This window comes from Marmota flaviventris, chromosome 10 (assembly GCF_047511675.1).
Source record: "Marmota flaviventris isolate mMarFla1 chromosome 10, mMarFla1.hap1, whole genome shotgun sequence".
In the NCBI taxonomy this organism is placed as follows: domain Eukaryota; kingdom Metazoa; phylum Chordata; class Mammalia; order Rodentia; family Sciuridae; genus Marmota; species Marmota flaviventris.
In genome coordinates, this window is record NC_092507.1 from 16378559 (window position 1) to 16405486 (window position 26928).

At 61.3% G+C, this 26928-nt stretch overlaps 2 protein-coding genes across 2 annotated transcripts in view; both read left to right on the forward strand.

The window, feature by feature from the left end:
* The window catches only part of C1qa (complement C1q A chain), an 83351-nt gene that overhangs the window by 8671 nt on the left and 47752 nt on the right, over positions 1–26928 (forward strand). The gene's annotated exons all lie outside the window — the stretch shown is intronic.
* The window catches only part of Epha8 (EPH receptor A8), a 28785-nt gene continuing 17966 nt past the window's right edge, over positions 16110–26928 (forward strand). The window contains exons 1-2 of the mRNA XM_027937411.2: positions 16110–16203; positions 21401–21465. Of these exons, the coding sequence (XP_027793212.2) occupies positions 16110–16203; positions 21401–21465 (159 nt within the window). The remainder of the gene's footprint in view (positions 16204–21400; positions 21466–26928) is intronic.

The following is a 26928-nucleotide window of genomic DNA, read 5'->3' on the forward strand; positions in this document are numbered from 1 at the left end:
CGGCCCCACGACAAGAGAAAGGCACAAAGATAACACCTCACCTCAGGTTTCCCGAGACAGGCATCATCCCCTGCCACGCCTTCTCACTGTCCCCAAACTCCTGGACTTCACCCACTGCACAAGGATTTATTGAGCACTTACTATGACCAGACGGTGCTCTGAGCACTGGGGACACCACAGTGAACAGAACAGACGAGAGTCCCTGCTCTCACAAGGGCTGAGTGCACGGGGTGCTAGAGGGAGGGGAGCACAGGACAAGAGAGTCAACCGGGGGAGGGCGGGTAGGGAGTGACAGGCCAGGTCGGGTTTTGATCGTGTTTTGGTTCCTTCTCTGTTGCTATCACAGAATACCTGAGGCCGGGTATTTATAAAGAAACTAGATACAAAGAAACGAGATGTACTGAGCATAGAGTTTTGGAGGCAGAGTCCAAACCCAGGTGGCCTCACCTGTGCAGCCTCTGGTGAGGGCTCCTGTGGCTGCGTCACAACATGACAAGTGAAAAGGGGATGGCCACAAGCAGAAGCCTCACTTTAGAACAGCCTGCTCTCTCCATAACTAACTCCACGAGGCAGGCATTAATGCCTTCCGAGGACCGCGCCCCATGGCCCAATTCCCTTCCCCCCGACGGCCCCATCTCCTAAAGGATCTGCCAGCTCGACACTGCCACCCTGGGGACCCAGAACCTTGGCACACTCAACCGTATCCAAACTGCAACAGACAGGGTAGCCAGGAAAGGCCTCGATGACTAAATGGCTTGAGGGAGTGGCCACATGGACATCTCAAGGGGAAGACTCCTGGAGGAGGGAACAGCAGTGCAAGGGTCCTGAGGCAGGAACACGCATGGCCTCATATTCCTCCTGCTAGAGAGCACCGAGACGGCCAGGGCGGCTAGAGCAGAGTGGGCAAGGGGGAGAGGAGTGTCGGACAAAGCTGGGGAATAATCAGGGCCCGGGTTATGTGGGACCATGGGGTCATCTGACAGATGGGACCAGTTGTTGAACAGAGGCGCACAGGGAGGAGACCTGGCACCCGTCTGCCCACCGTCCACCCGTCCGTCTGCTCATCCAGCGCGCCCTGCGCATCTAACCTCTGTCAGACCCAGGACCAGCCCCGAGGATTCCAGATGGTAAGACCCGGCCTCACCACTGCCCCCACAGGCTCGCACCCTGGTGACCCGTTCTGTGACCTCCTCCAGCTTCTGCCCCCCACAGCTCCCTGGGTCCTGGTCCCTCTAGCAGTAAAATAACTTGGGACCTCATGCCTTTGAATGAGGTCAGCGCGCCCACCCTGTGCTCCTCTGAGCTGGGGAGGCTTCCTACCCACTTCCTGGCCCGGACCACCCCTCTGACCAGCAAACAGGCCCTGACGGCCATTCCCAGGTTGACGGGGATGAAGGGATGAAGCAGTCTGCACACCCTGGGACCCGGGACCCAGGACCAAGTGGCCTGGCCACGGTCCGCAGCCTCAGGGGCGGTGACCAGCTATCGATCGGGGTGAAGACACTTGTTTTCCCTGGTGAGCTCGGTGCCCACACCCCACACCCGTCTGCAGCCTCTCTGCGGTGGTTGAACCTCACTGCAGGGGACTGTCTTAAAAGGATCCTTGGGGAACGAGCCTGAGAAAGAGCCTGAGGAATGGCAGGTCAGGGGAGGAGGGCAGTGGCCGGGGGGGGGGCACACTCACTCAGCCACAGTCCTGGGGCTGGGGTTGAGGACAAGCTGAGAGACACCACCCTTAACAAGCACGGTCCAAGGGCAGCACGAGAGGACACGGCCCAGGTCTGACTCCCGACAGGAGCCCCGCCAGGACCCGGGGAGGGGACGCAGCCTCAGGAAGGCCCCAGAATGTGGGCCAGGCAGGGCCGCAGCAGGGGTCAGTGCACGGGGCTGACCTGCCGGCCCAGCCTGCCCATCCCGTGCTTCTAGACGCATCTCTTGGGGCGGGTGGGGTGCAGAGCGGGTGAGAGGAGGCCTGAAGTCCAGCTGGAGCTTGCTCCTCACCTGCGGAGACACCCCGGGTCCCCCGGAGAGCCTCATCTCCTAACTTAGTGAACGCTCTCGACCAGGTGCTCCCAGCTGTGGCCCTCGTGTGCTGAGCATCCTAGGACCGGCCACCTCCCTCTCAGCCTCAACTTCCCCATCTCTGAAGTGGGAGGTCAGCACAACCCACCACCTACTTCACCCGCGTGTGGAATGGGGCGCGCAGAGAGGCCGTGGGTCCTGGCCTGTCCACGGGGGGCTCGTCCCCTGTGGTGAGAGGATTCCACCTCATTTTGCAGGGGGAGACGGAGGCACAGAGACAGCAGCCACTTGCCCAGGGCACGCAGGTTAGGGAGGCAGGCTCTCAGGCCCCACAGGCGCTCTGTGCTCAGCTTTCCCGCGTGGCCCGGGCTGTCTGCTGAGAGCCGACCCCTCCCTCCCTCCCTCCTCTGGGGGCCATTGACAGGCAGAGCACGAGGGAGGAGAAGGGCCAGAGGTCTGGAGGAGGCCCGAAGGCCCAGGGGGCCCCAGCTGTCTCACAGGCTTCTGACTGCCCTGGACAGCGCTGACCACATCGCAGCCTGCCGGCCCCCCACAGCGCCCGAGATGGAGTCGACGGCTTGGTCAGCCAGGGAGGCCCCCGGGACCTGACCCTGCCCGCCTCCCTGGCCTCGGCCCTCCGCTCTGCTGTGTCCCTCACTCTCGAGTCGTCAAACCCTGGTCCCCATCACAGCTCAGCCGCTCACTTCTGCCTCTGCTCTCCGAGCCTCACCTGTGCCCAACCCGGGGACGATGCCCTGACTCTCCCTGAGGACAGGGCCAGCCGTGCCTAAGGGCACCGTTCCTGGGAGTCCTCGTTGGCACACTCGCTGCACCCTGTCCTTTCCCGGGGACTAGACTACTGTCCATGGACAGTGCAGCACGGGAGCCCTGGAGAGGTGACTTCCCCAAGGTCACACCCGAGGAGAAGTGGGTCTTCCAGCTCCGTCCCCGAGCCCCGAGCCCGAGGCTTCCAGACCCTTCTTTCTGGCCGCAAGCCCTGGAGCGGGTCCTTTCCTTCTGTGCTCCGTCTCCCCACCTGCGCGGTAGCGCTCTGGGGTCCAGAACAACGGGGTCCAGCAGAAATGCAGCCCGGGCCACCCTCAGGGTGAGGCTTCCAACAGCCACGTCAACGGGGAAAACGGGATGGCAAGCTGATTTTAACAGTGTATTTTACTTAACCCGATACAGGAGCTGAACACACATCAGCATAAAATGCCCGTCAGGTAACTGGTCATCTCAACACAGGCCGCCTGCGTTTCAAGACTTGGGAGCCGGTGGCTGGTGGCTGCTGGATGGGGCAGTGCTGTCCTCTGTCCCCTCCACAGGGGCTGGCGGCTCTTCCAGGAGCTCTGCTTTCTCTCCCACGCCCTCCCCACCTGGCCCAGTGCCAGCACGGAGGGCAGTCCCAGGCTGGTGACACCCAAGCTGGGCTGGGAGACTGGTGGACTCCCACTCGGCCTTGAAGGCTCCCCGCCGCCCAGTGTGGGAGGGACACTGCGGCACCAAGGGACAGCAGCTCTCAGCTTTTGGGTTCCATGGGGTGGGTGGGAGTCCCCCAGCTCAGAGCCCTTGCCCTGCACCATCCTGCGGCCTCCCCCGAGGTGCGGCCTCCCCCCAGGGTCCTGCAGAGCGTGGACATCCACACCTTGATCCTTACAGAGGAGGAAATTGAGGGTGAGAGAAAGAAACCACCCCTCTCTTGCTCCGGGTCCCTCTCAGGGGCTCTCTTCCTTCCCAGCCACCTTGGGGGGTGTGTGTGCACGCGTGTGCGTGTGCAGGGTGAAGCGCCTCGCCCACCCAGCCGTGGATTTGGACCTTAGAGCTCCTCTTTGCCCAGTTGTGGGGGCAGGGTGGGAGGCCAGTGCAGAGTGGACCTCACTCCTCACCCCAGGAAAGCCTGGGCCAGGGTGGAAGGGCCATGCGGAGAGGGGACCCGCGTCAGCTCTCTCCCGCCCCCTGCGCGGACCTCTGCCTCTGGCCTGGCCTGTTCCTGCAGTGACCCAGGGCCAGGGCGGGCGCTGGGCAGGCCCTGGGTAAATGCCGCTGGCTGAGCGAGTCCTCTGCGCCCACTCTGTCCTCCTTGGTCACTCTTGGCCCCCTGCCCTGCTCTCCCAGCTTCCCCGTCTCCCTGGAGGCTGCCTCTGCACCTGTCTCTGCGCAGGCCTCCCTCTGTCCAGGAGCAGTCTAGCTCGGCCGCCAGCTTCTGTCCGTCTGTCTGTCTCCTGGCTTCCCCCCCCCACGCCCCCGTTCTCTGCCACCGCCTGGGCTCATTCTGACTCTCCTTCCCAGTCTCCTCCTCCTCTCTCTGTCCCCCCTCAGCTCTGCTCCTGTGTCCCCGCCCTGCCACAGCCCTTTCTCCCTGTCCCTGTCTGTGCTGTCCTCCAGGAGCTTCCGTGAGTGCGGCTCCTCCTCCTTGGGACCGCAGAGGCGCAGACAGAAGCCCCCGCCCCCATGACAGCGATCCAGCATCCCGAGGAGCTGTCACCGCAGAACCACACACCAGCGCCTGAAATTCAAATCAGAGGCTGCTGACACTCACCAGGTGCCATCCCTGAAGTCCCACAGTCGGCGGCCACTGAGCGGGGGCAGAGGCTCTGGGCAGGGTCACCACCCCCAGCCAAGGCCCGAGCCACATCCAGCCACGCGGTCACCAGCGGGGGCTCCCTCCACCGGCTTGTGGGGCCAGCCTCCAGCCCCACCAGGCCAGCGTCCTACCGCCCCTCGGCCGTCCTTCTCTCCAGGGGTCACCAACCATGGACTTTTGGGGATCAGCAAGAACACAGGAAGGTGCTGGGGGCAGAGGGCTGAGCGGGGTTCTGGGGTCAGATGTGGGCTCCCAGGTCCTTGTCCTTGTCAGCCCTCGGGCCTCCTCTGCAAACAGGGATGAGAATTCCCCCGGAGTGTGGTGGGAACGTGGCAGCGGGCCACCCTGACCTGCTCCACCGCCACCAAGGCCAGCGTGACGCCACCAACACAGGACACCCACACACAGCAGGTCCTTCGCCGCCGCCGCCGCATTTGCACTGATTCATTGCATCCTTAGAATCACCCCGTGAGGAGGCCACCGTCATTGTCCCCATTTTGTAGATGAGCCTCGTGGAGCCCACAGTTCCTCCCCATGTGCCATCTGCCCTGTCTGCCTCTCCAGACTTGTCACCAGGGTCCCCAAAGCCCAGGCCTGTCATTCTATCCTGAACCTGCTCTTTGCCAAATGCCTGCACTTAAGTGTCCCCTGGTGGTGTCTGCCTGTCCCTCTCCAGGACACTCACCTGCCGCTGGTCCCTTCTCACGGGGCAGTTCCACAGGGGCCATCACCATACCCTGCCTCCTGCTTCCCGCCGTTACTGTCCTCCCACCCGTCTGACCTTTTCCACTGCAGAAGTTCCCCGGGGTTTGGCCTGACTCCCAGCTACGCCAGGCAGGGAGGGAAGACAAGTTTTCTTCTCAAGAAATTTAAAAGTCCTTGACAGGTTGCTCCTTGTCCTCATTACAGATGAACCTGGGCAGGGCGGAAGGGACTGGCCTGAGATGCAAAGATGGCCGGGGAGGCCCCGGGACCCCGAGAGAGGGCCCCTGAGTTTAGAAAGGCAGCCGAAGGGGACGGGGAGAGGGGCTTTTGCTTGCACTTTAGAGGGACGGTCCCGATGAGCCTGGCGGTTGGGGGAACCTCCAGACAGGCAGCTCACGGGGGGAGGGCCTCAGGTGCCCCAGAGCTTGAGGGTGCAGAGACCTGGGGGAGCTGGGCGGGAAGCCCGGGAGCTGTCCAGAGCCTGTGCCCTCCAGCTGCCCTGGGGTCCTTCCCTCCTGGGGTCCTTCCCCGTCCTGCTCACCAAGTGCAGAGATGAGCTGATGAGCAGGAGAACACGCCCCAGGGCCCCTCCAGCTTCCTGGAGAAGACACAGCGCCCACAGCAGGGCCACGCTCCAGACCAGCCTGTGAAGGTGGGCTGGGCCGGCTCCCAGGGTGCACCTGACCCAGAGGGGGCTGGGGTCGGCGAGGGGCGTGGAGGGCGGAGCGCCGCAGAGCTGGGGGCAGGGCTGGGGAGGCAGGGCAGGGTGCACTCGGGACTGTGGTGGGGAGCCTCACAAAAGGAGGGTCCTGATTGCTTCCTCAAAGTCCACTCTGGGAGGACATCCCAAGGGCCCTCTGTGCATCTTGTGTCTGGTGCTGTCGGACAGAAATGATGGCATTGGGCCCCTGTGTCCAGAGTGCCTGGCCGGACCACGGGGACCACAGGCAGGGCTTCAGGGGCACAGGCTGCCCCGGGGCAGGACGGAGACTCTTCATACAGGGAACCGATGCCCAAAGGCGGGTGGTGCTGGTCACGCGGGAAGGGAGGCAAGGCCAGAAGCAGAGCCCAGGCTTCCCATCCGGGGCTTTCATGGGACTCTGACCAACTCCAAGGCCGTCCTCCTCGGTGGCCACTCACTGGAAGGTGCTCAGACACGACTCTGCCCCCCGCAGCTGCTGGAGGCACCGTGCTGCAAGGCCCAAGGCTGGGCTAAGGGACAAAGGAGTGGGACATTAAATAGAGTCTGACCCTCACCAAGCCCCTCTTGCAAGGTGCTGGGATGATGGGCTGCGTCAGTCAAGGTGTGTCCTGGGAAGGGGGGGTGCCACCAGGGATGCAGATGGCCCAGGAGCCTGTGCCCAGCCCCGCACCCCACCCTCCGCCCTTCAGCTGGGGGGCTGCCGGCCCCAACGCCCGCCCTCTCGTGAGCCGGTGGAGCCTGGGTGCGCGTCCCCCCCCCCCCCCCCCCGGTGCAGTTCCCCCCCCCAGTGTGCGTCTCCACCGTGTGTGGTGTGTGCGTGTGTGCGTGTGTGTCCCCCCCCCCCCCCCCGCCTGTCAAGCGGGAGTGGCGACAAGTGCCCCAGGTGTATTTCAGGGCCCTTAAAGCTCCGTGTTTAATGGCGGGAGCCACAGCGGTCACGGCTGTCACCGGGATTTCACGGGTGTGTTTGCGTCTTTAGCTTCCTCCTTCCCAGACGACTTCATCATGGCCCGCCACTCAGAGCTGGGAGAGGAGGGGGATCACAGGCCGGGCGGGGATGGCAGGCAGAGGGCCAGGCCCCGGAGGCTTGGGGGCCCAGACCCAGGCAGCAGCTGCGGCAGAGCCCCTGAGCTCCCGGCTGCAGGGCCGAGGCTGGATCTGAGTCGAAGGTGGGGATCCAGGAGGAGCAGGAGGCCAGATCCAAGTCATGAGGTCACAGCGGACGAGGTCAGGAACTTTAGGGGTGAGCCCAGGGGTCCAGGAAGAGGCCGGGGCAGCCAGAGGGGCTGTGGATTCCTGGCTACCGGGGACCTCGCCAGGAAGCCACAGATTCTGGGGGTCCTGGGGGCTGCCTGGGAGCTGCTCCCAGGCCAAGTCTGACTGGGGGGGCCAGCCCCTGGGATGCCGGGGCGACAGCGTTGCATGGCAGGATCCCCACCCCTGGGACCTGCGCCCTCCATGATTAAGGGGCCATCGTGAGGTGAGTTTGGCGCCGCGGGCCAGATGGCCTCGCTGTGGCCAGTGCCAAGGAGGACTCTGATAACACTCACTGTCCTGTCACCACGCCACCATGATGGCCCAGGGGTACAGGCTCAGGGCCCTGGGCCCCCAACCCTGGCCTCCAGGCTTCAGTTCAAGGAGGGCTCCAAGGGGGAGGTGAGGTCAGAGCTGACACCGGGGAGGAAGCAGAAGAAGGCCCTTGGAAAGGGGAAGCGGCAGGGGTGGCACGGGGAGCCCTCTGCTATCCCCCGAAGAAGGAGCAGCACTTGCAGGACCCGGAGGCACCCAGGGACAGAGGCGCACCACGCCCTGGAGGGCTGTCCCCAGCTGGGAAGCAGGCCTTCTCCCAGACGGTGGGGTGGCTGCCGATGACAGGCAAGGTCGCCCCAACTGCAGGGAACAGTGGGACTGAGTGCAGGTGGGCCCCGGAGCCTGTGGGGGCGCGGGGGAGATGGAGGGTCTGCCAGATGAGCCTGGGCTAGGACAGCCTGAGGTGGGGTGAGGGATCCCCGAAGGAGGCATCCAGAGGCTGAGCCCTGCCCCCGGGGGAGGCCAGGCTGTCCCCACCTTAGCACCCCCACAGCCTGAGGCGGGGGCTGTCACCAGCAGCCCCAGAGGCATCCTTGTGGAGATGAGCCTGACAGACCTGTCACCACAGAGCCATGCCCCCAGCCGCCCTGTCACCAGGAATGCTGTCCTCCAGCCCTGCCCCAGCCCCTAGCCCCAGCCCCTAGCCCCAGTTTTAGCCAGGGAGGGTGGCGCGGGCAGAGAGGCCGCGTCTCTTCCCCAGCAGATGACCTTGGGCCCGACCAGGAAGACCTTGGCCTGGAGCAGAGCGACCTGCTGAGCCCCCGGCAGCCTGGGCTCTGCAGGGGGACAGGAGAGGGCTCTCCCCCTCCTCCACTCGCCTCAGGGAAGAAATCTGCATTTGGGACAAATTGCAATTACCCTGGACTCTCCAGGTCTCCTTCCAGGTGACCCCTGAGCCCCAGATGGCTCACAGATTCTAAGTTACATTGTGTCTCCCTCCCAAGAAGTCACCCCAGGAGTCCTCCCGGCCGCGGGGTCCCACACTGTCCAGCCAGGTGTCCTGGGCTTCAAATCCCATCTTGCCCACTTCCTGGCTGAGTGACCTTGGACACCTTGCTGTCCCCCTCTGGGCCACCAGAAGCCCATTATATTTGCCTAGATACCACCGCCGCCCGGCGGGAGCTCTGCCCGGGGGGCGCTGCAAGCACCAGTCCATCTCGGGCCCAGGGCCAACGACCACCTCTGGCTGCCTCTTTCCCACAGTCCTGCTCCTCCATCACAGACCTGTCCCTCCTGTCCCCAAGGCTGACACAGCCTGGCCTCCCTCTGGACTGGGTGCTCCGTGGTGAGGCGGCCTCATCTAGGGGTCAGAGCACAGGACAAGGAGCCAGGAGATTGGGTGCTGGTCCCAGATTTGCTGCTGGCTGTGCAACCTTAGAGACGTCACCGTCCCTCTCTGGGCCCAGCAGTCTCTGCCTTCTCCCCACACTGTCCCTTTCCACGCTGTCTAGCTTCCACCCTCTGGACCCTTCAGGAGCGGGTCCATCTAGTCTCTGTACCCAGACTAGAGTGCAACAAGGGCAGGTGGCCTGTCACCCGGCACAGGGCCCCACACAGGGCTTCCTGTGGGGGCAGCAGGGATGGTGGTGGTCCGGACAGTGGCTCTGGGTACAGGTGGGGTGGACTTGGTGCTGGCCACACCCTGGCTCTGTCCCCTACCTGCTGCCTGGCAGCCCTAAGGAGGGCAGTCGGGCCCGAGCTGCGGGGCGTTCCCGTGGGTCAGCTGGGGAGTTGCCCAGTGCCTCTACACCATTCCCCTGCTCCAGGATGCGGTCACCCCACCCTCCCACACGCCCACACCACAAGTCACTGTCACCAGGTGCTCACCTGCGGACTCGCAGCCCCTCACCAGGTCTCTGTCTCCCTAAGTTTCCTTTTCTCTCTCTCACACTCACTCGGTTCTCTCTCTCCCCTCCCTTCTCTCACTCTCCATCTCTTGAAATCACCCACAGACACAGAGGGCTGTCCCATCCATCAGGACGCCCCTGGGCTCACCCAGCGAGGCAGAAAGATGATAAGTTGTTTATTGTTTGTTTTAATATCAGGGGGACCGTGGCCTGCTCCCTCCTGCTCCCTGAGGAGAGTCTTAGGGCTGACAGGGAGAGGTGGGCAGGGGCCACAAGGGCCCACTCTGTGCCAGGTGTCCTTTTAATCTTCCCACGCCTAAAGGGCGGTGGTAGCTGGATTTGGTGGCACACCTGTGACCCCAGCAACTTGGGAGGCTGAGGCAGAAGGATTGCAAGTTTGAGGCCAGCCTCAGCAACTTAGTGAGGCCCTCAGCAAATTAGTGAGACCATATTCCAAAATGGCATGGGCTGGGGATGTGGCTCTGTGGTCAAGCGCGCCTAAGTTCAATTCCCACAACCAAAAGAGAGGTGGGAAGGACAGGCACAGAGAGGTGAACCGCTTGCCCAACGCCACGCAACACAGAGGGAGGGCCGGGCCTGCGTTTGAATCGGGTCTGATTCCACAGCACAAGCTTGTTGCTGCCTCCCAATAAATCTCAAGACTGTCCCCAGCTGCTGGCCAGCAGCTGCCCTGTCCCCTGACTCTGCTCAGGGAGGGCCCTGCTCTGCACCATGTCTGAGCTGAGAGGTCAAGCCCAGCTCTGGCCCCTGGACTTGGCAGGGCCTCCTCTCGGAGGCTGAGCTTCCTCGTGCTCCCCACAGAAGGCTAAGGGGCTGGGGTCAGCAAACCCACCAGGGGACCTGCAAACAGCAGACCACCTGACACTGCTCCCCCACGGCTGACTCAGCCCCTGGTCCAGGACTTGGCTCTCCGAGTGCCCCTAGCCCCAAGGTCTTGTGACTAAGTGCTCCTTGGGCTTCGCAGCCAGGCAGATCCGAGCCTGCCACTTAATAGCTGTGACATCCTGGCCAAGTCACGTCCCCCCTCCCCCATGTGACGCTCATTTATATAGAGATAATGTAGATAAGAATAGAACTCACTTCAAAGGACTGTTATTAAGATTAATAAGAACGTGAATATTCTGTCATGTTATCCTTAGATGTAGAAAGGCCTCAGAGGCACCCCCAGGCGGAGTGGCACCCCAGAGAGGGAGCGTGAGTTGCCTGAAGTCACAGGAGCCGAGGTAGAGAGGACCTGGCCCTCTGCTGCCCGGGCCAGGCCTCGGAAGCAAGCCAAACCCAAACCCTGGCCCTAGGCACTTACAGATGTTGGGGCTCGCTCTTGCAGGAGGGAAGTGTGACCCAAGTCACACACAAGGGTAGGTAGGGTTCCAAACAGAGCCAGGTGCAGGGCAGCTGGACCAGGCTTGTGAGCGAGCTGACTGTGGCCGGGGCAGCCTCCCCAGGAGTCGGGTCCTGAACTGAGCCGAAGGATGAGCCGGGCGTGACGGGCAGGAGGCGGACGAGGGCGCGGCCAGCAAAGAAGGGCAGCAAGGGAGGGTCCAGGCCATCTGGACAGGACCCTCGGGCTTGGGGACTATGTGGGTCTTTACCCACAGAGCAGCCTCAGCCTCCAGGAGGGCTCCGATATTGGCAGGGTGAAGGGATGTGGGCCCTAAAGCCGCCCTGCGCGAGGCGGAGGGGGCTCAGCCAGCCAGTGTGGCGGGGACGGGGCTGAGGGCGGGCGCTCCAGACATTTTCTGGTGGTGTGACCCCCAGGGCTGGGAGGTCCAGGCGCACCCAGCAGAGAGGAAGTGCGGCTGGTGGATTCTAGAACGCGGGGAGGGTGCAGGTGAGCAGAGAGGAGGCGGCCTGGGAGCTGACCGCTGGGAAGCAGGAGGGGGAGAGGGCGGCAGGCCAGGGGAACGAGGGGTGGATGCGTTGGCTTTGCTTTTTAGGACAGGGCAGCCTTGAACCTGAAGGATGGAGCCGCCCGGGCCCGTCGCCACCCGGGCATCTTCCTGCTCCGCTCTGCCAGTGGCTCCAAAGCTGCGAGTGATTGATTGTGTGTAAACAGGAGGAAGCAATTAGTCTGTGCATGCCCGGCCATTAATAAGCCTCTTATGTATTTATGACAACACCTCACTTACCCCCAACCTGAGAGCGAATATCCTGAGAGCAAATATCCCGAGAACAGCCAGGAATGGGCAGGAGGGACCTGCAGGATGCCTCCACCACTGACACTGACCTCATTCTTAGTCCTGGCCGAGTCCCTCACTTAGAACCCATGGACTCCTGCTTTACATACGATTCTACCTGCATGAACTTTTTTTTTTTTTAAAGTCCACAATAGATTAGAGACAGCTATTTAGGAGGAGGTAGAAACTGTCTCCCTTCAGCAGAAGCAGCAGCCGGAGGGAAAAGACAAGGCAGAGCAGCCGGGGTGGTTTGGTGCAGGGCAAATGGGTCTCCTGTCTCCCCAGCCCTGAGGGCACCTGTCTCCCGCCCACAGCCGGGTTCCCACCACCTCATCCCTGGGTCCTTCGCCACAGCAGCCGATGACACTTTGTTCATAATGATGACTCCATGCCACTGAGAAAGGACCAAATTACATTCAGAATTTTATGCTTATAAATGACTTTTTAGATATATTCTGGACAGAAGGTGCGGTGGCGCACGCCTGTAATCCCAGCGACTCTGAGGCTGAGGCAGGAAGATCCCAAGTTCAATGCCAGCCTCTGCAACTCAGTGAGGCCCTGTCTTAAGATAAAAATAAAAAAGGGATGGGGGTGTAGCTTAGTGATAGAGTACCCCTGGGTTCAATCCCCAGTCCAAAAAGAAAGGTTTTTTTTTTCTAAATTATAAATTTTATTTTACAGTTTTGGTGCTTATATAAGTGACCAGGTGTGTGTGTGTGGTCCACCAGCTTAGGTCAGCACCTGGCCCAGTGTCACAGGCCCACTACATGATTGCCAAATAAGTGATTAATAAATTAATATCACGTGCCAGGCAGCATTCATTCAGTCAACAAATACATTCTTACATTTAATTTTTAATGAGATACTGGAAAAATTCAAATTACATATGTGGCACACACTGTATTTCTTTTTCTTTCTTCCTCTCTCTCTCTCTCTCTTTTTCTTTTATGCAGTACTGGAGGTTGCAGGGCCTCATGCACACAATCCATTTTATTCATTTATTTATTTAAAAATTTTGAGACAGTGTCTAAGTGGCTGAGGCTGGTCTTGAACTTGCAGTCCTCCTGGCTCAGCCTCCCGAGTCACTGGGATTACAGTCCTGCACTGCTGCGCTGGCTCACAGGCTGTATTTCTGTCTTGGACCTCCACCTGGACGTCGGGGTGGAGGACAAAGTTTACACACATGCGTCAGGGCTGGGTGGAAGTCCCTGTGGGACACAGGCTGCTTCCCCGGCTGCCTCTCCTCTAGCCGGCAGCTTTGCAAGGGCACCTCTGTTACCCGGGACCCAGCAGCCACCCCTGGTCCCACGCCCACTGCAGGCTGTCATCAGTGGGCAAACCGAGGCCCTGGGGAGCAAACCCCCTGGGCCCTGTTAGGAATCCAGGTTCTTCCGAGAGCTCTCCCCTGCCGGCTCTGTCCTCCAGCCAGCGGGGGGCAGAGACTTCCGTGCCAGTGGCCTGCGCCCCTCCTGCCCGCTGAGCGCAGGGAGCATGGTGCCAGGATGGAGACGTCCCTTAGGGGTTCTTGGTGGCAGCCCAGGTCCTGCTCTGAGTAAGCAGCTGAGGGCACCCAGATGTTCATGGCAGTGGCCAGGGTGGCTCTGGGATGGGCAGGGACTTCATGGTGACCCCGTCGTTCGCATCTTCTCTTGCCTGTGCCTCAACTGCTGCCCCTGGGGCTCCAGAGCCACTCAGCTCCAGCTCTTCCTTTAAAACAGCGGCGCCCCCCAATCTCAGGGCTCCCCACGGGCCGCCAGGCACGTCCCCACCTGCACACCCGCTCACACCTCACCGCACCCCCGTGACACGGACCTTGGCTCCTAGCTGGGGAAACGGAGGCTCAGAAAGGTGAAGGGAGAAGACAGGTTTTGGAGGGACACTCCTGTCCCCACCCAGGAGGGAAACGGTGGGTGTCGGAGGGCCTGGGAGCAGGCACAGGACTGGCTTGGTGGCTGCCCTGAGAGGCCACGTCCAGCCCTGCCCACCCCCAGCCCAACCTGCCTGCTCCGTGAGCTGCTTGGGTTCATGGAGGGTCCTGGAGGAACCCGAGCGGTGGATATGAGCAGAGCACCTGAGGGCAACCTAAACCAAGAGCCATCCAGAAACCCAGGAAGGGCTCCAGCAACACCAGCCCCGTGTCCCTGGTCAGTGGGGTGGGGGCCTCTGGGATGTCTGTTCATGGGTCACTTAGTCACTCAACAAAGATTCCCAGGGCACCTCACGTGCAGCAAGAAGACCCAGCCAGCCCCTTGCTGTGCACTCTGCCCGCCCAGCTCAGAATCCAGTGGTTTATCACAAATCCCACTCCGGCCCCTCTCAGGGCTTCCCCCCCCTCAGTCCTGGCCCTGCCCAGGCTCTCTGTCCTGAGAGGAGGAGGGGAAGGGCCACACCATTTCTATAGGATCTGCATTCACTGGCTTCTCCCTGTGGCTGGGGTAGGGGACACCCACAGGCACTTATGACCGTGACCTTCACACTGTCTGAGTTTTTCCTGATGCTCCAGGAGTGACTTCCCAGCCACGGCCTCTTTCATTTGAGGAGTCTGGAAGCGCAGCCTGGGGGCCGATGGGGCTGAGGCCACTCCTTCCACTGCTCCACCCGGCCTGGTGCCCCTATTAGGCCCGGGCCAGTGCACACACCTGTAACCTCAGCTTCTCAGGAGGCAGAGGCAGGAGGATCACAAGTTCAAGGCCAACCTGGGCAACTTAGCCAGACCCTGTCTCAAAATAAAATTTTAAAAAGGGCTGGGGAGATCGCTGGGTGGTAGAGCCCCCCACCCTGCCCCGGGGTTCTGCCCCTCCATACTGAAAACCAGAAAGAAAGCAAGCAAGTCTGCATTAGCTATTAAGTTTAAAAGTCAGGAGACGCCCCATAAAGCTCTAGATTCCCGACTGCTCTTGAAGATGCAGAAAACTGGGCTCACGTAGCCACGGGCAGTGTCGGCTGGGGCTGGGACACTCTCCCTGCCGGCTGCAGGAGGGCACCCACCTGTTTCACGTGGGCATTTGAATGTGTCACTCTGGATCTGGTGGAATCAGCTCCTCTGCCCCTCTGCCCCCGTCACGGCATCTGTGAACAACCTCTGGCTGGCATCTGCTTGGATGCCTCTGGTGACAGGAGGCTCACTGCATTTTGGAGGCGGTTGGTCTGAGCTGCTAGGGAGAGGCTCTGGAATGGAGCTGCCTTCCTGGTTTCCGTGGGAAGAAAGACGCACAGGGAAGCCACGGGCTTTGGAGTCAGTGGACCTGGGCTGACAGCTCGCCAGCACCTGGCCCACTGTGTGCCCTTCAGCGAGTGAGTGACAGCCTTTCTCAGTGTCAGTGTCCTTAGCGGCCCCTCCCTGCAGGCCGGCTGAGGTTTAAGCTAGACAAGTGCAGAAAGCTCCTATGACATCTGGCACCCGGCACATGCTCCCTCAATGGCCTTTATCATTCTTGGGACCTCCAGTCACCGACCCCAAGTCTTCCCAGGTGACGACACAGGAGCTGGGAGTGAAGGCAGAGGGCTGAACAATGGCTGGGCCAGTCGGAAGCTCCCTGCTGATTGGACTGCTTGGTCCTCTGGCTGCATGGGGACTTGGGGATGGCAAGTCCAGCCCCGGCAGGAGCCCTATATCCCTGTCACCATCTCCCCACCCCACCACAAAGCCTGTCCGGGATGAGACCCCTGCTCCTGGGACGGAACTGGAGGTGTGGAAGGTCCGGGCACTAGAGAGCAGCTGCCATTGCTGGGCACTTGGCTAGGTGCCTGGCAGTGCGCCAAGGACTTACCGGAACCTTTTAATTTAATTCTCAAAACTGCCCCAGGACTGGGCACTGTTATTCCAGCTTTACACACATGGAAGTTGAGGCTCAGAGAGGTTAAGAAATTTGCCCAAGGTCACACAGCCTTAGGCCACCACCCACTCAGGCCTCTGTAAACCAGGGGGGCCGCTGTCTAGTCCTTTGGTTGGGGCGGGAGGTTTTTTTTTTTTTTTTCTTTTAAACTAAAAGTGCCTTGGACTTTCTCTCTAGCCCCAGCCTCTGCGCCTCTGCCCGTGAACCAGCGTGTGCCTGCTGTCACCTCGCCAGGCACTCCGGGTGTCTGAGGCTCGTGCGTGGGAGGGGAGTGCTGGCGGATGTCCTCAGGGCCATCCCCCGGGTCTGTGGGCCCGGTGTCGCGGGTGTCCTGTCTGCTCGGTCCACGTGGGGCCGGCGGGCGCGGGGGCGCGCGAAGGTGCGAGCGTGCGCACGTGCGGCGGCGGGGCCGGGCCGGTGTCCGCGGGGCCCCGCGTCCCCCCCGCCTCGGTGCTGATTGGCTCGGCGCCGTGACGGGCCGGCCCCCGCCCGGGGCGGCGGCGGCGGCGGCGGGCGCGGGTGCCCGCGTGCGGCTGAGCCGGGTGTGCGCCGGGCGCCGGGGCCGGTGCGGGACGAGGAGCGCGCCGCCGCCGCCGAGCCCGAGGGTGCGCGGCGCCGCCCGCCATGGCCCCCGCCCGGGGCCGCCTGCCCCCCGCGCTCTGGGTCGTCACGGCCGCGGCGGCGGCGGCCACCTGCGTGTCCGCGGCGCGCGGCGAAGGTGAGCGGCGGCGGCGGGGCGGGGGCGGGGGCGCGGCGCGCGCTGCCTGCGGCTCAACTTCCTTGGCCGCGACCCTGAGCTGCGAGCGCTGGAGCCCTCGGCCAGGCGGGCAGGGTAGGGGGCAGAGACCGGGGCTGAGGGACAGGGCGGTGGGCATGGGGACCCGCGGGCTTGAGGACGGGGACCAAGGCACAGGGCTCGGGGACCGAGGGATAAGACAGGGGGCAGGACGGAGGAACCCAGGCTGGGACAGGATTGAGGGATGCAGATCTGGGGACAGAGAACTGAGGATGGGACATGGGGACAAGGTGCAGGATTGGACAGAAAGCAGGAAAGGGTATGAGGAGAGAGGGGACAGAGAGGGCAGGGGCCGGGGCTGGGGACAGGACAGAACAGAGTGGCAAGCACTAGGGGACAGAGGGACAGGAATGAGGGTCAAGGTTCAGAGGGCTGAAGGAATAGGGGCTGGGAATGTCATCGCAAGCTGGGGACCACAAACTGAGAAGGACCAGAGAACAGGTTGGGGTGCTGGGGACGCAAGAATAAGGGGCTGTAAATGAGCCTTGGGAGCAGGGCGAGGGCTGGCGAGTGGGGAGAGGGGACAGCAGTGGCTGCAGCAGCAGGAGAGGCAGCCTCAGGAGGAGCCGCCTTGTAAGGACCATGGAGCGAGGGCTGGGGGCAGAGAGACTGAGGCAGGGTCTCGTCTGGGTCAAAGCCAGGGTGGCCCTGTCACTCCGGGGCCTGGAGGAGGAGGGTAGGGGCCAGTTAGGAGGTGGGGGTGCATGAGTGTGACCAAAAGGATCCAGGAGGCGACTTCTGGTGGGAGGAGGGACAAGGAGAGCTGAGAGGGGGCAGCCAGGGCTCCCCCACCCCTCAGCCCCACTAGACAGTCCAGGTCCAGCCCACGGTGCCTGCTTCCCTGGCCCCGTCCCCTGTGCTGCACAGCACTGCCCAGGGGACACAGGACCTGGCACTGTCGGAGGGCTGTGGAACTGATGTCTGGGGGCTGGAGCTGGGTTCTGGTCCAGGCAGGACAGACCTCCAGAGCCAGCGCTGCTCGTGGTACACGCTCGGGCCACAGAGCCACTGTCACATGCAGATAGCATACAGAATCCTGCCTGGCCCCGCAGCACGCACGCACATGGACCCTGGCCACAGACACGCACGTGGACAACCCCACACGGGACAGTCCCCTACATGCAGCCTGCGGCCGGTTCACAGGTGCAGACATGTCCACACACGTATACACACGAACATAGGTGACATCTGTGCATGAACATGTCATGAGGAGACCCTCAAATGGCATCCGTGCCCTCTGAAATGCATGTGCACAGACACTGTCACATAGAGAAAGTCCTCGTCCTCTAGGAAGCTGGGTCCAGCAGAGAGCAGGGCCACTGCAGTAGTGGAGAGGTGAGAGGCCAGGCCAGGGTAGGGCTGGCGGGGGGAGTGGCTGGGGTTGCTCGGTGAGTAGGGAAGAGGACAGAATCGGGGAGCCAGGGGCCTGGGGTCCCTCAGTGCTATGGCCTGAGCTGACATTTCCCCAGGGTCGGGGTGGGGATTCTGAGAAGGCCCACAGCAGGCTCTGGGAGCCGGAGCCGGCACTTCCCAGAATCACAGGCTGCCAGCCCCAGAGCCCCCCGGAGACTCTCCCAGGCCCCCATGCCGAGGACAGGAGAGGAGCAGGTTGGAGAGGTGGCGGGTCTGGGAGAAGGCGGGTGGGGGGAGGAGCGGCTGTGGGGAGGACCATCCAAGGCCAGAGTTCACGGCCATCTGCTCCACACAGCAGAGTGCCCGCAGCTGGGCAGGGGTCACACACCCAAGGGAGACAGCCTCTGACGGAGCCCTGGGGCTTGATCCGACCTGGGACATCAGGAGTTTTCCTGGCATTGTCCCTGGACTGATGCAGAACCCCAACAGGCTAGGGAGAGCACTGGAACCCAGGGAGGAGACTGTTCCCACCCAGGGTCCAGCAGAGGTGACAGTGGACCAGCTGGCCCAGCACCTGGTACCAGCTCCTCACAGTGGCCCTGCTGTACAGCCGTGGGTCAGAGAAGGGCCCTGCCCCTGCAGAGGTGTCCCCAAGCCCCAACCTCAGGCCCCTTAGTGCTCTTGGGAGTGGATTATCCTCCACTTTGGGGTGATCTCCAAGGTGTCTGCATCCTGGCTGACATCCCCTGGCCACCCCGAATTCTCCAGCCTCACTATCATGCGCTGTGTCCTCGGGGAATGTAAATCAATTTAAGTATTAGTCTCAGCGAAATGGAATGGAGGAAGGTGACGACGCTGGAGAGAAAAAGAAATCGCATAATGCCTTCCACCGTCGACAGCGCAGCTTAGGAATTATCTGTGCTGCTCAGAGCAGGAGAAGGACCCATTTGGTCCCCCTAGAACTGCCCGGCCTGGCAAGCCCAGGAGGGGTGCCCGTGGGCATCTTGCAGATGAGGAAACTGAGGCCTAGAGGGGTCTGGAGCCGCTTCTCTGCAGGGCCTGGGAGTGGGGAGGCCGGCCCGGCAGGGGGGTCAGTTGCCTTCTTGCACAGTACAAGAAACAGGAGAGGGGACAACTGCGGTGGCTGAAGGTCTCTGTCTCCAGGGGGACTCGGGCTCTGGCCAGGTGAGTGCAGCCTCTGGTGGGTCCTGAGAAGTGTTCTGCAGCCTCACCTGTGGCCAGGAGCAGGAGGTGAGGCAGTGCAGGTGGACTGGAGGGAGAGGAGGGGCAGGGGACAGAGAAGGGCCTAGAAAGAATCGAGACCCACAGCTCTGGGACTCTAGAGTCCTTTCTGAATCCCACGGAATTGACTTTTGACTTATCTTTGGATTTTCCAAGCCTCTTGGCTGGTTGGTTGAGAATCAGCCACTAATGTGGTGGCGCTTCCTAGAGGAGAGAAGGACCCAGAAAGTGGCCGTGAAGTCAGGGTGTGCCGAGGGGAGGACCCGGGTGGTGGACGTTCATTCGTTCATTCGGGTTGCTCCAAGGTAGAGGCTCCTTAGAGCTGAATCCATTCCCTGCCAGGAGAAGGGGCCGCCTGCCCTGGGCCTGCATCTGGGATGCGGGTGTGTGTGTGTGGGGGGTCCATAGGTGTCCCCGTCCCACCCTCTCTCCAAACTGGGCCCTGCTGGTCTGGGGGAGACTGCAGTGCGGCCCCCTCCCCCTCCCACAGCCAGCGGGAGGAGGGAGCTGCCTGACCCAGTTTTCTCCACATTGCCTGAGAGGGAGGGAGGGAGGGAGGGAGGCGGGAAGCCTTCTCCTCTCTGCCTGTGCCCCTGGTGTGGGGCCGGCGTGGGGAGGGGGCGACCCCCCCTCCGTGGACACTGGCTCCATCCCCCAGCCCCTGGGGGTGTGGGGAGGAGCACAGAGGCCCCCTCTCGTCTGCCAGTCCCCTCTCCGGGATCCCTGACAATGGGGTGGGAAGGTGAGAGGAAGAAGGAAATCGGCAAACAAGAGCTTGTCACTCCAACAGTTCCTGAGGACACTTGTCTCCACCTTTGAGGTGTAGGCTCCAGCTATGCAAATCCCAGGCTCCCCTGCCGCCAAGTTCCAAGAGGCTCCGGTTTTAACCCTCTGTGACCTGCCCAAGCTCGGGATTAGGGTGGCTGGCAGCCCATGGCTGATGGAGAAGAGATTCATGGAAGTCCTGAAACTGGGAAGGTGTTAAGACTGGAGCCAGATGCCCTCTCCTGACCGTCACCAACTAGATCAAAAGGAAGTAGGGCCCAGAGAGGTGAAGGGACTTACCTGAGGACACACAGCAGGCAGAGCAGAGCTGGGATCCATCCTCAGTTTCCAGTTTTGTGCCCCTTTTTCTGCATAAGTGAGTGAATAGGCATAAGGGACATGGAGAGAGGACAGAAGGACAGGACTTGGAAAGGAAATTAGCCCTGAGAAGGACCGGCTTGTCTCAGGCACTGGCTCCAGCCTTCACAGATGATGGGTGTGTGTGTGTGTGTGTGTGTAATTAAACCCAGGGATGCTTAGCTACTGAGCCACACCCCATGCCCTTTTTATTTATTTATTTGTTTATTTATTAAATATGTTTTTAGTTGTTGATGGACCTTTAATTTCTTTCTTAAAAATTTATTTATTTTTAAATTCTAATTTGTTATATATGACCTTTAACTTCTTTATATGTGATCCTGAGAATGAACCCAGTGCCTCACTCACGCTAGGCAAGTGCTCTACCACCAAGCTACAACCCCAGCCCCGCCCTTTTGAATTTTTATTTTGTGACAGGGTCTCGCTAAGTTGCTTAGAGGCTCCTAAGTTAGAGGCTGCCTCGAACTTGTGATCCTCCTGCCACAGCCTCCTGAGCCGCTGGGATTACAGGCACGTGCCACCATGCCCAGCTACAGAATGGCTTCTTAACCTTTAGGCATTATTAACCCATTTTACAGATGAGGAAATTGAGGGTGAAAGGAGGGAAGGCTACTTGCTAATAAGTGGCTGTGCTGTCACAAGAGCCCAGAGGTGGGCCCTTTCCCTTGTTGAAACTGTCCCCTGGACACAGGGCCTTAGAACGGGCCTGCCCTTTGGGTCTGAGGTCCGTCCACACTGGGGCTCCCTCTGGCTGGGCAGCTCCCAGGGGTGTGGTGTGGTCCGTGAGGGCGGGGAGAGGTTCTGGAGGCCACCCCTGCACCTGGGGCCTGGGCCAGGGCCTGGGCCTCCTCCGCGAGGCCTCAGACGGGCCCACAGCTCCCCTCGCGGAGCTCGGCAGTGGGTGCACGTGGAGAGGCCACGCTCCCTCTTCCAGGTCCCCCATGTCACCGTGCTCAGGAGCGCAGGAGATGCCGGGGCCCTTCCTGGGGGACACTGGCGACCATGAAGCTGGGGCCTGTCCCCCACGGGGATGTCTGACTTCACAGAGTGATGGTTTGATGCCACCGTGACCCTGTGTCGGGCCATCCTCACAAACGCCCCGTGAGACCGCAGCCACCGCCTCCCCCATTTAACAGAGGAGGAAGCCGAGCCTTGGAGGAGGAGGGCCTTCCCCCGGGGCTCCCAGCCTCCACCGCTGGCCTCCTGAGCCACCTCCTGGCCACCAGCCGGGATCCCTGGCCCCTGGGGCATCGGGAGTTTGGCAGGTGGCTTTCTCCAGGAGGCCTCCGGGGAGGGGGCCTGGGCTGGCCCCTGTGCGCCTCTGCTGGGGGCTGGGAGGAGGGTCACAGGGACCTGACGCCTCCTGTCTCCTGTTTTACAGTGAACTTGCTGGACACGTCGACCATCCACGGGGACTGGGGCTGGCTCACGTACCCGGCGCATGGGGTGAGTGACAGGCCGGAGTCATCCCTCCGGGAGCCGGGGGAGGCCGCGAGTCAGAGTCTCAGCGTCACAAGATCCAAAGAGAGTGGAGGCCCAGAGAGGCGAAGGGGCTGCCCAAGGCCCCCCGCAGCAGGAGGCAGGGTGGCTGGCCTCCAACAGTCTGGACACCTCAGACCCTGGGGACCACTGCACCGGCTCTGAGACCTCAGGGCCCTGCCCTGGGCCTGAGACTCAGGACCTGCCCAGGCCAGGCCCAGGGCCGCCTGAGACGCAGCGACCAGGAGACAGAGCCAGGAAGGCCAGCCAGGCCGTCAGGGTTGGTCCGTCTTCCCGGCCGCGTGCCCTCCCCAGGATCTGCTCGGGGCCGAGCCACTGTGTGTCACAGTCACATGGGGGCATGGCAGCCCCCACTGTGGCCAAGGCCCCAGGCCCCAGTGGGCCTCCAAGGTGACCCTGGGCCAGTCCACCAGGTCCCAAATGGTCATCCTTCGCAGGGATGGGACGCCCCCTCCTGCCTTCCTGGGGAGGGGGCTCCTGGGACGAGGCTGAACGGCCCTCCCTTCCGCTGCTCCTTCCTGAATCTCAGGATGAGCCCATTAAATGGGTGGGACCCGGCTCTGCCGCTGGTGCGCTGGGGCCTTGAGTCACCATGTCCTCTCCACCTGAAGGAAGGACCCCGCCTGGGTCGGCCTCCTGGGGTCTGCTACGGGGGTGGGGAGGGGACAGCCACAGGCCCCCCGCACACTGAGCCCCCGGAGGGATTGAACGCAGAGGTGCTTGACCACCGAGCCACACCCCAGCCTTTTTAGTTTTGAGTTTTGTTTGGAGACAGGGTTTCGCTAAGTTGCTTAGGCCTCCCTAAGTTTCTGAGGCCGGCTTTAAACTTGTGATCCTCCTGCCTCAGCCTCCTGAGCTGCAGGGATCCCAGGCGTGTGCCACGGCGCCCGGCAGATGTCAGCTTTTATTATTTGAATTACCACTGTCATCAGTGTGTATTATGGGTTATTATCTCACCCAAGTTTCCTCCCACCAGTGCGCGCGCACACACACACAGACCCCTGTCCCCAACACGCACGTGAGCATACTGACTTCTTTCATGAATACTTTCTACTTCCATGGCTCTGGGGACAGGGACAATATTGCTAGTATTAATGGTGATAATGACACCAGGAGTTCACTTATGTGAGGCGTCTGGCTTGGCTTTGGGGTGAGTTCTCATCCCAGCCTTTGGGCCCGTGGCTGGAGGGCAGGATGGAGCCCTATCCCCGATCTCTCTGGGGGTCTCATCACCAGGCAGCAGTGAGCTGAGCCTGTGGTCATCAGCCCCTGTGCCCAGGGACGGGGGAGCTGGCGGGGCAGCCTCTGTGGGCCCTGACTCTCCAGGCTCTGGAGCCAGGAGGGAGCCCCCATCTCAAGATCAGCATGGCGGGGTGTGGACGGGCTTCGACAGGGTGAGCCCGTGTGGCCGCTCACGGGCCTGACCTGGGGTGGGGGTTCAGCCTGGTCCACACCTGTCCACTCTTGGCAGAGAGCAAGTCCCTTGAGTCCCAGCAGCTATGAAGGGACCCACCAGGCCCTGTGCAGCGGGGACGTGCCTGGCCCCAGATTGGCTCTGGTGGGTCAGTGTCCCACTCAGTGCTGAGGACTTGGTTTTTGGGGTGATAGGAGTCGTGGGGCGTTAGCAGGTGAGGAGTGTGACGGTGATGGAAGGGTCTTTTGTTGGTGGGACACTAGACCACGGCTCAGTGTTCTCTCATTTCATTTGGGATTTAGAACAAGTTAAAAATGACCGCACGGGGCTGGGGTGGTGGCTCAGTGGTAGAGTGCTCGCCTAGCATGCATGAGGCACTGGGTTCGATCCTTGGCACCACATAAAAACAAACTAATGTATCCACCTAAAGCTAAAGATACATAAATAAATAAATATTAAAAAAAAAAAAAAAAATGACCGCACAGGTCCCCACGGCTCTGAGCGGTTCGCAGAAGCGTGTGGCTTCAGCCCGCACCGTCGGGGAGGTGGGTGCGGCCCACCACACAGGTGAGGAAACTGCGGCATGAGGAAAGCCCCTCGTCAACAGGTCCCGAGTGACGGGAGCCGGGATCACGCTCAGGCCCTCCGGCCGGCCCCGCAGCACGTCTCTTAGCCTGGGTAGACGCCAGGTCCCCACGGTGCGGCTGGGGGGCTGCCCTCCTTGTCTCCTGGAGCTTGGGGTGGCCTGGAGGGGAGAGAGCTGGACTGGGATGCCTGGTCCCCGATTCCAGACCCTCATCCTGGGGCGCTGGCAGGAGGAACATGCACGTGTCCCTGTCTGGAGTCCTGGGGAGGGGCCGGGCCTCTTCTGAGACACTTTCCAGGTGACGCTCCTGCCCAGTGGGGAGGAAGGTCCTCTGCAGAGGGTCCTGAGGTTCTGTTTACCTCCCTGGAGTCCGCCCAACAGCCAGGGTGCGGAGGCCCTGCAGGGCTGTCCCCAGCCCCGTTACCAGGCAGTGGCACAGCCTGGAGGGCAAGGGTGTTGGACTCCTTGGGCCAGGCTCTGCCTCCTGTGACTGAGGGTTTGGGCAGGTCACTCACCTGGCCTCGACCACCCGTTTATAACAGGGGTGGTTCATGGGTCCGGGCAGCTGTCCATGGGGGGTGAATTTTACCAGTGAGAAGCTCTGAGAGGCGAGGCCACTCTGCTCAGGTTGGGGGGACATCTAGGCCCCGGACCTGTGTGCTGAGCCAGGCTACGTCCTCCCTCTGCCCCCAGGGACTTCTGCCCCCAGGGACATCTGCACCTTGCCTGGTGAATTAAGTTGCTCATCGCCCTGCCTTAGGTGAGGGGACACACCTGATCCTCACCTCCTGGAGGAGACAGAAACGGAGGCCATCGGCAACCCCATTTCACTGATGAGAAGCCCCAGGCTCAGAGAGGGATGTGACTTCCCAGGGACACGCGGCTGGTTCACTGCATTCTGTCCCAGGAAGAGAGCGCGGCCGGGGAAGAGAGCCAGGGTTAGCTGCCAGAGCTTGAGAGGCCACCGGGGTGGGAGTGGCCCCTGGTGTGCAGGTTAGGGTGCCCTGTGGAGACCGAGACTGGCTGTGCCCCTGTGCCAGGCCTCTGCAGTGGCTCCTGGGGCCGGCAGGGCTGGCCAAGCTGCTGGCACTGGTGGGGTGGCTGGAGTGGACTCAGATCAGGCTGATTAATTTATCCAGGCCCCTGGCAGGAAACAGACAGGGAGCAGCTGGCAGGCTCTCTGGTGTTCCATTAATTGTGACAATGACTTTAACCCCAGATGTGGCATGGTGCTGCCCAGAGGCTCTGGCTGCAGAGTGCGGTACAGGGCAGGGCTCCTTCTTGGGGTGGGGAGCAGGAAGCTCCCGGGGTCCCTAGAGACGAGGCCCTGCTCCCACACTGACCTGGAGGTGGAGGGAGTCTGGGGGAGTCTGCCAGTTCCGACTCGTGTGTGTCCAGTTCAGGGGCCGCCGGGGGCCAGGCCTGAGCAGGCATGTTCTCAGGGCACGGTCTGAAGCCGGGCTGAATGGGGTCTGTCTGAGCCCTGCTGTATAGATCTGGGCACCAAGGGTGGGACCACACAGTGGCAGGGACAAGGAGGGACAGAGGGGCTTGTGACAGTCAGGGTACCCAGGCCCCCTGCACTGGGAACAAGCTCAGCCCCCAGGCTCTCAGAGCCCCACGAGGAGTGGTCTTCAGGGCCTCCCCCGGTAGGCGATAGGATCTCTAGTTCAAGGACAGCTGCACAGGAAGACCCAGTAGAGAAGGTCGAGGGGCAGAGCCTGACCCCACCATCTGCCAGCAGTGCGGCTGAGCGGGCACACCCCTGTTTCGCCCAGGCTGGCCCCTGAGACATGCCCACGTGCCTGGAAACTCGGTCCCCAGGTGGTCACCCCCTCCACCTGCACGTGGCCGGGAAGCACTGAAGGTGGGGGGCATTTGTGTGACATCTTCACTCTTTCTGTTTGGTTGGTTTTCTGGGGTGGGGGGTGAACGTAGGCCCTGAGGTTGCCTGGCAGGCGCTCCCCACCCGCTGAGTACCCAGCCCCTAATGAAAGGTTTGTTCTGTTTGTTTGTGTATTTGTGTGTTTTGTGGGGTCCTGGGGGGAACGCAGGCCCCGTGCGTGTGTGCCAGGCAAGCGCGCAGCCACCGAGCCGCACCCCAGCCCTACTCTTTTTTCCTTGTGGTAAAATAGACCCAACTTGAAGTTTGCTCGCATCCACTTCTACCTGTACAGGTCAGTGGCATTCAGTGCACTCACATTCCTGTGTGACCGTCACTGCTGTCCATCTCCAGGACTCTCTTCATCTTGTTAAACCAAAATTCTGTTCCCACTAAGTGGTGTCTCCACTCCCCCTCTCCCCAGCCCCCGGCTAGTTTCTACCTCTACGAATCCGACTAACCCAAGTGCTTTGTTAAGTGAGGTCCTACGCGACTTGTCCTTTTGTCCCAGGCATATTTCATTTACTGTAATCTCTTCAAGGTTCACCTATATTTTAGCAGGTATCAGAATTTCATTCTTTTTAAAGGCTAAATAATAATCTATTTTTTATTCAGCTATATGCACATATTGTGTGCATACACCATATCTTGTTCATCCATTCAGTTGTTGGTGGACATCTGGGCCGCTTCCAGTTTAGCTATTGGTTTGGGGTTCTTTTTGGGGGGGAGCAGTGCTGGGGATCAAGCCCAGTGTCTCGCATGGGCTAGGCAAGGGCTCTACCTCTGAGCTGCACCCCCAGCGGCACATCTCAGCTGTTGTGAGTGACACTGCTGTGAACACCGTGTGTACAAGTGATCTCCAGGGGACCCTGCTTTCAGTCCTCAGGGGTGTGTACTCAGAATTGCGGGGTGCCGTGGCCACTCTATTTTTAACTTCTGGAGGAACCACGAGCTGTTCTGCACCGTGGCTGCACATTTTACGTCCCCGCCCGAGTGCGCGAGGGTCCTGCTTCTTCATGCTCACCCACACTGGGTATCTTCTGGGTTTTGTTTTTTGTAAATACTAATGGCCATGAAGTGGCTCCCAGTGTGGTTTTCCTGTTTCCCCAGCCATCAGCGGCGTGGAGCAGCTAGCTCTTCACGTGTATTTGGCCATCTGTAGATCTTTGGAGAAATGTCTGTTCCGGTTCTTTGCTCCTCTTTTGTTGAGATGGTTCCCCCCCCTGGGTTGGGGGGTCTTCCTCTACCTCCTCGGCATGTTAATCCCTTCTCCGATGCATGATGCGCAGAGGTCTTCTCCATCGCTGGGGTTATCTCCCTGCTCGGGAGAGCACCTGGTTCATCTCTGATCCACTCCTGCCCGGCCACTCGCTGGTACAGAGGACACACACTTGACCTTCCTGCACCCTCAATTGAGTGGGACACAGGCCAGTCTGGGAATCCCCAGCCTTGGGCGGGAGGCAGGGGACCAGTAAGAACAGCAGGGCTGGGGGAGTGGTGGGCACTCAGGGAGCACAGTGCAGGAGG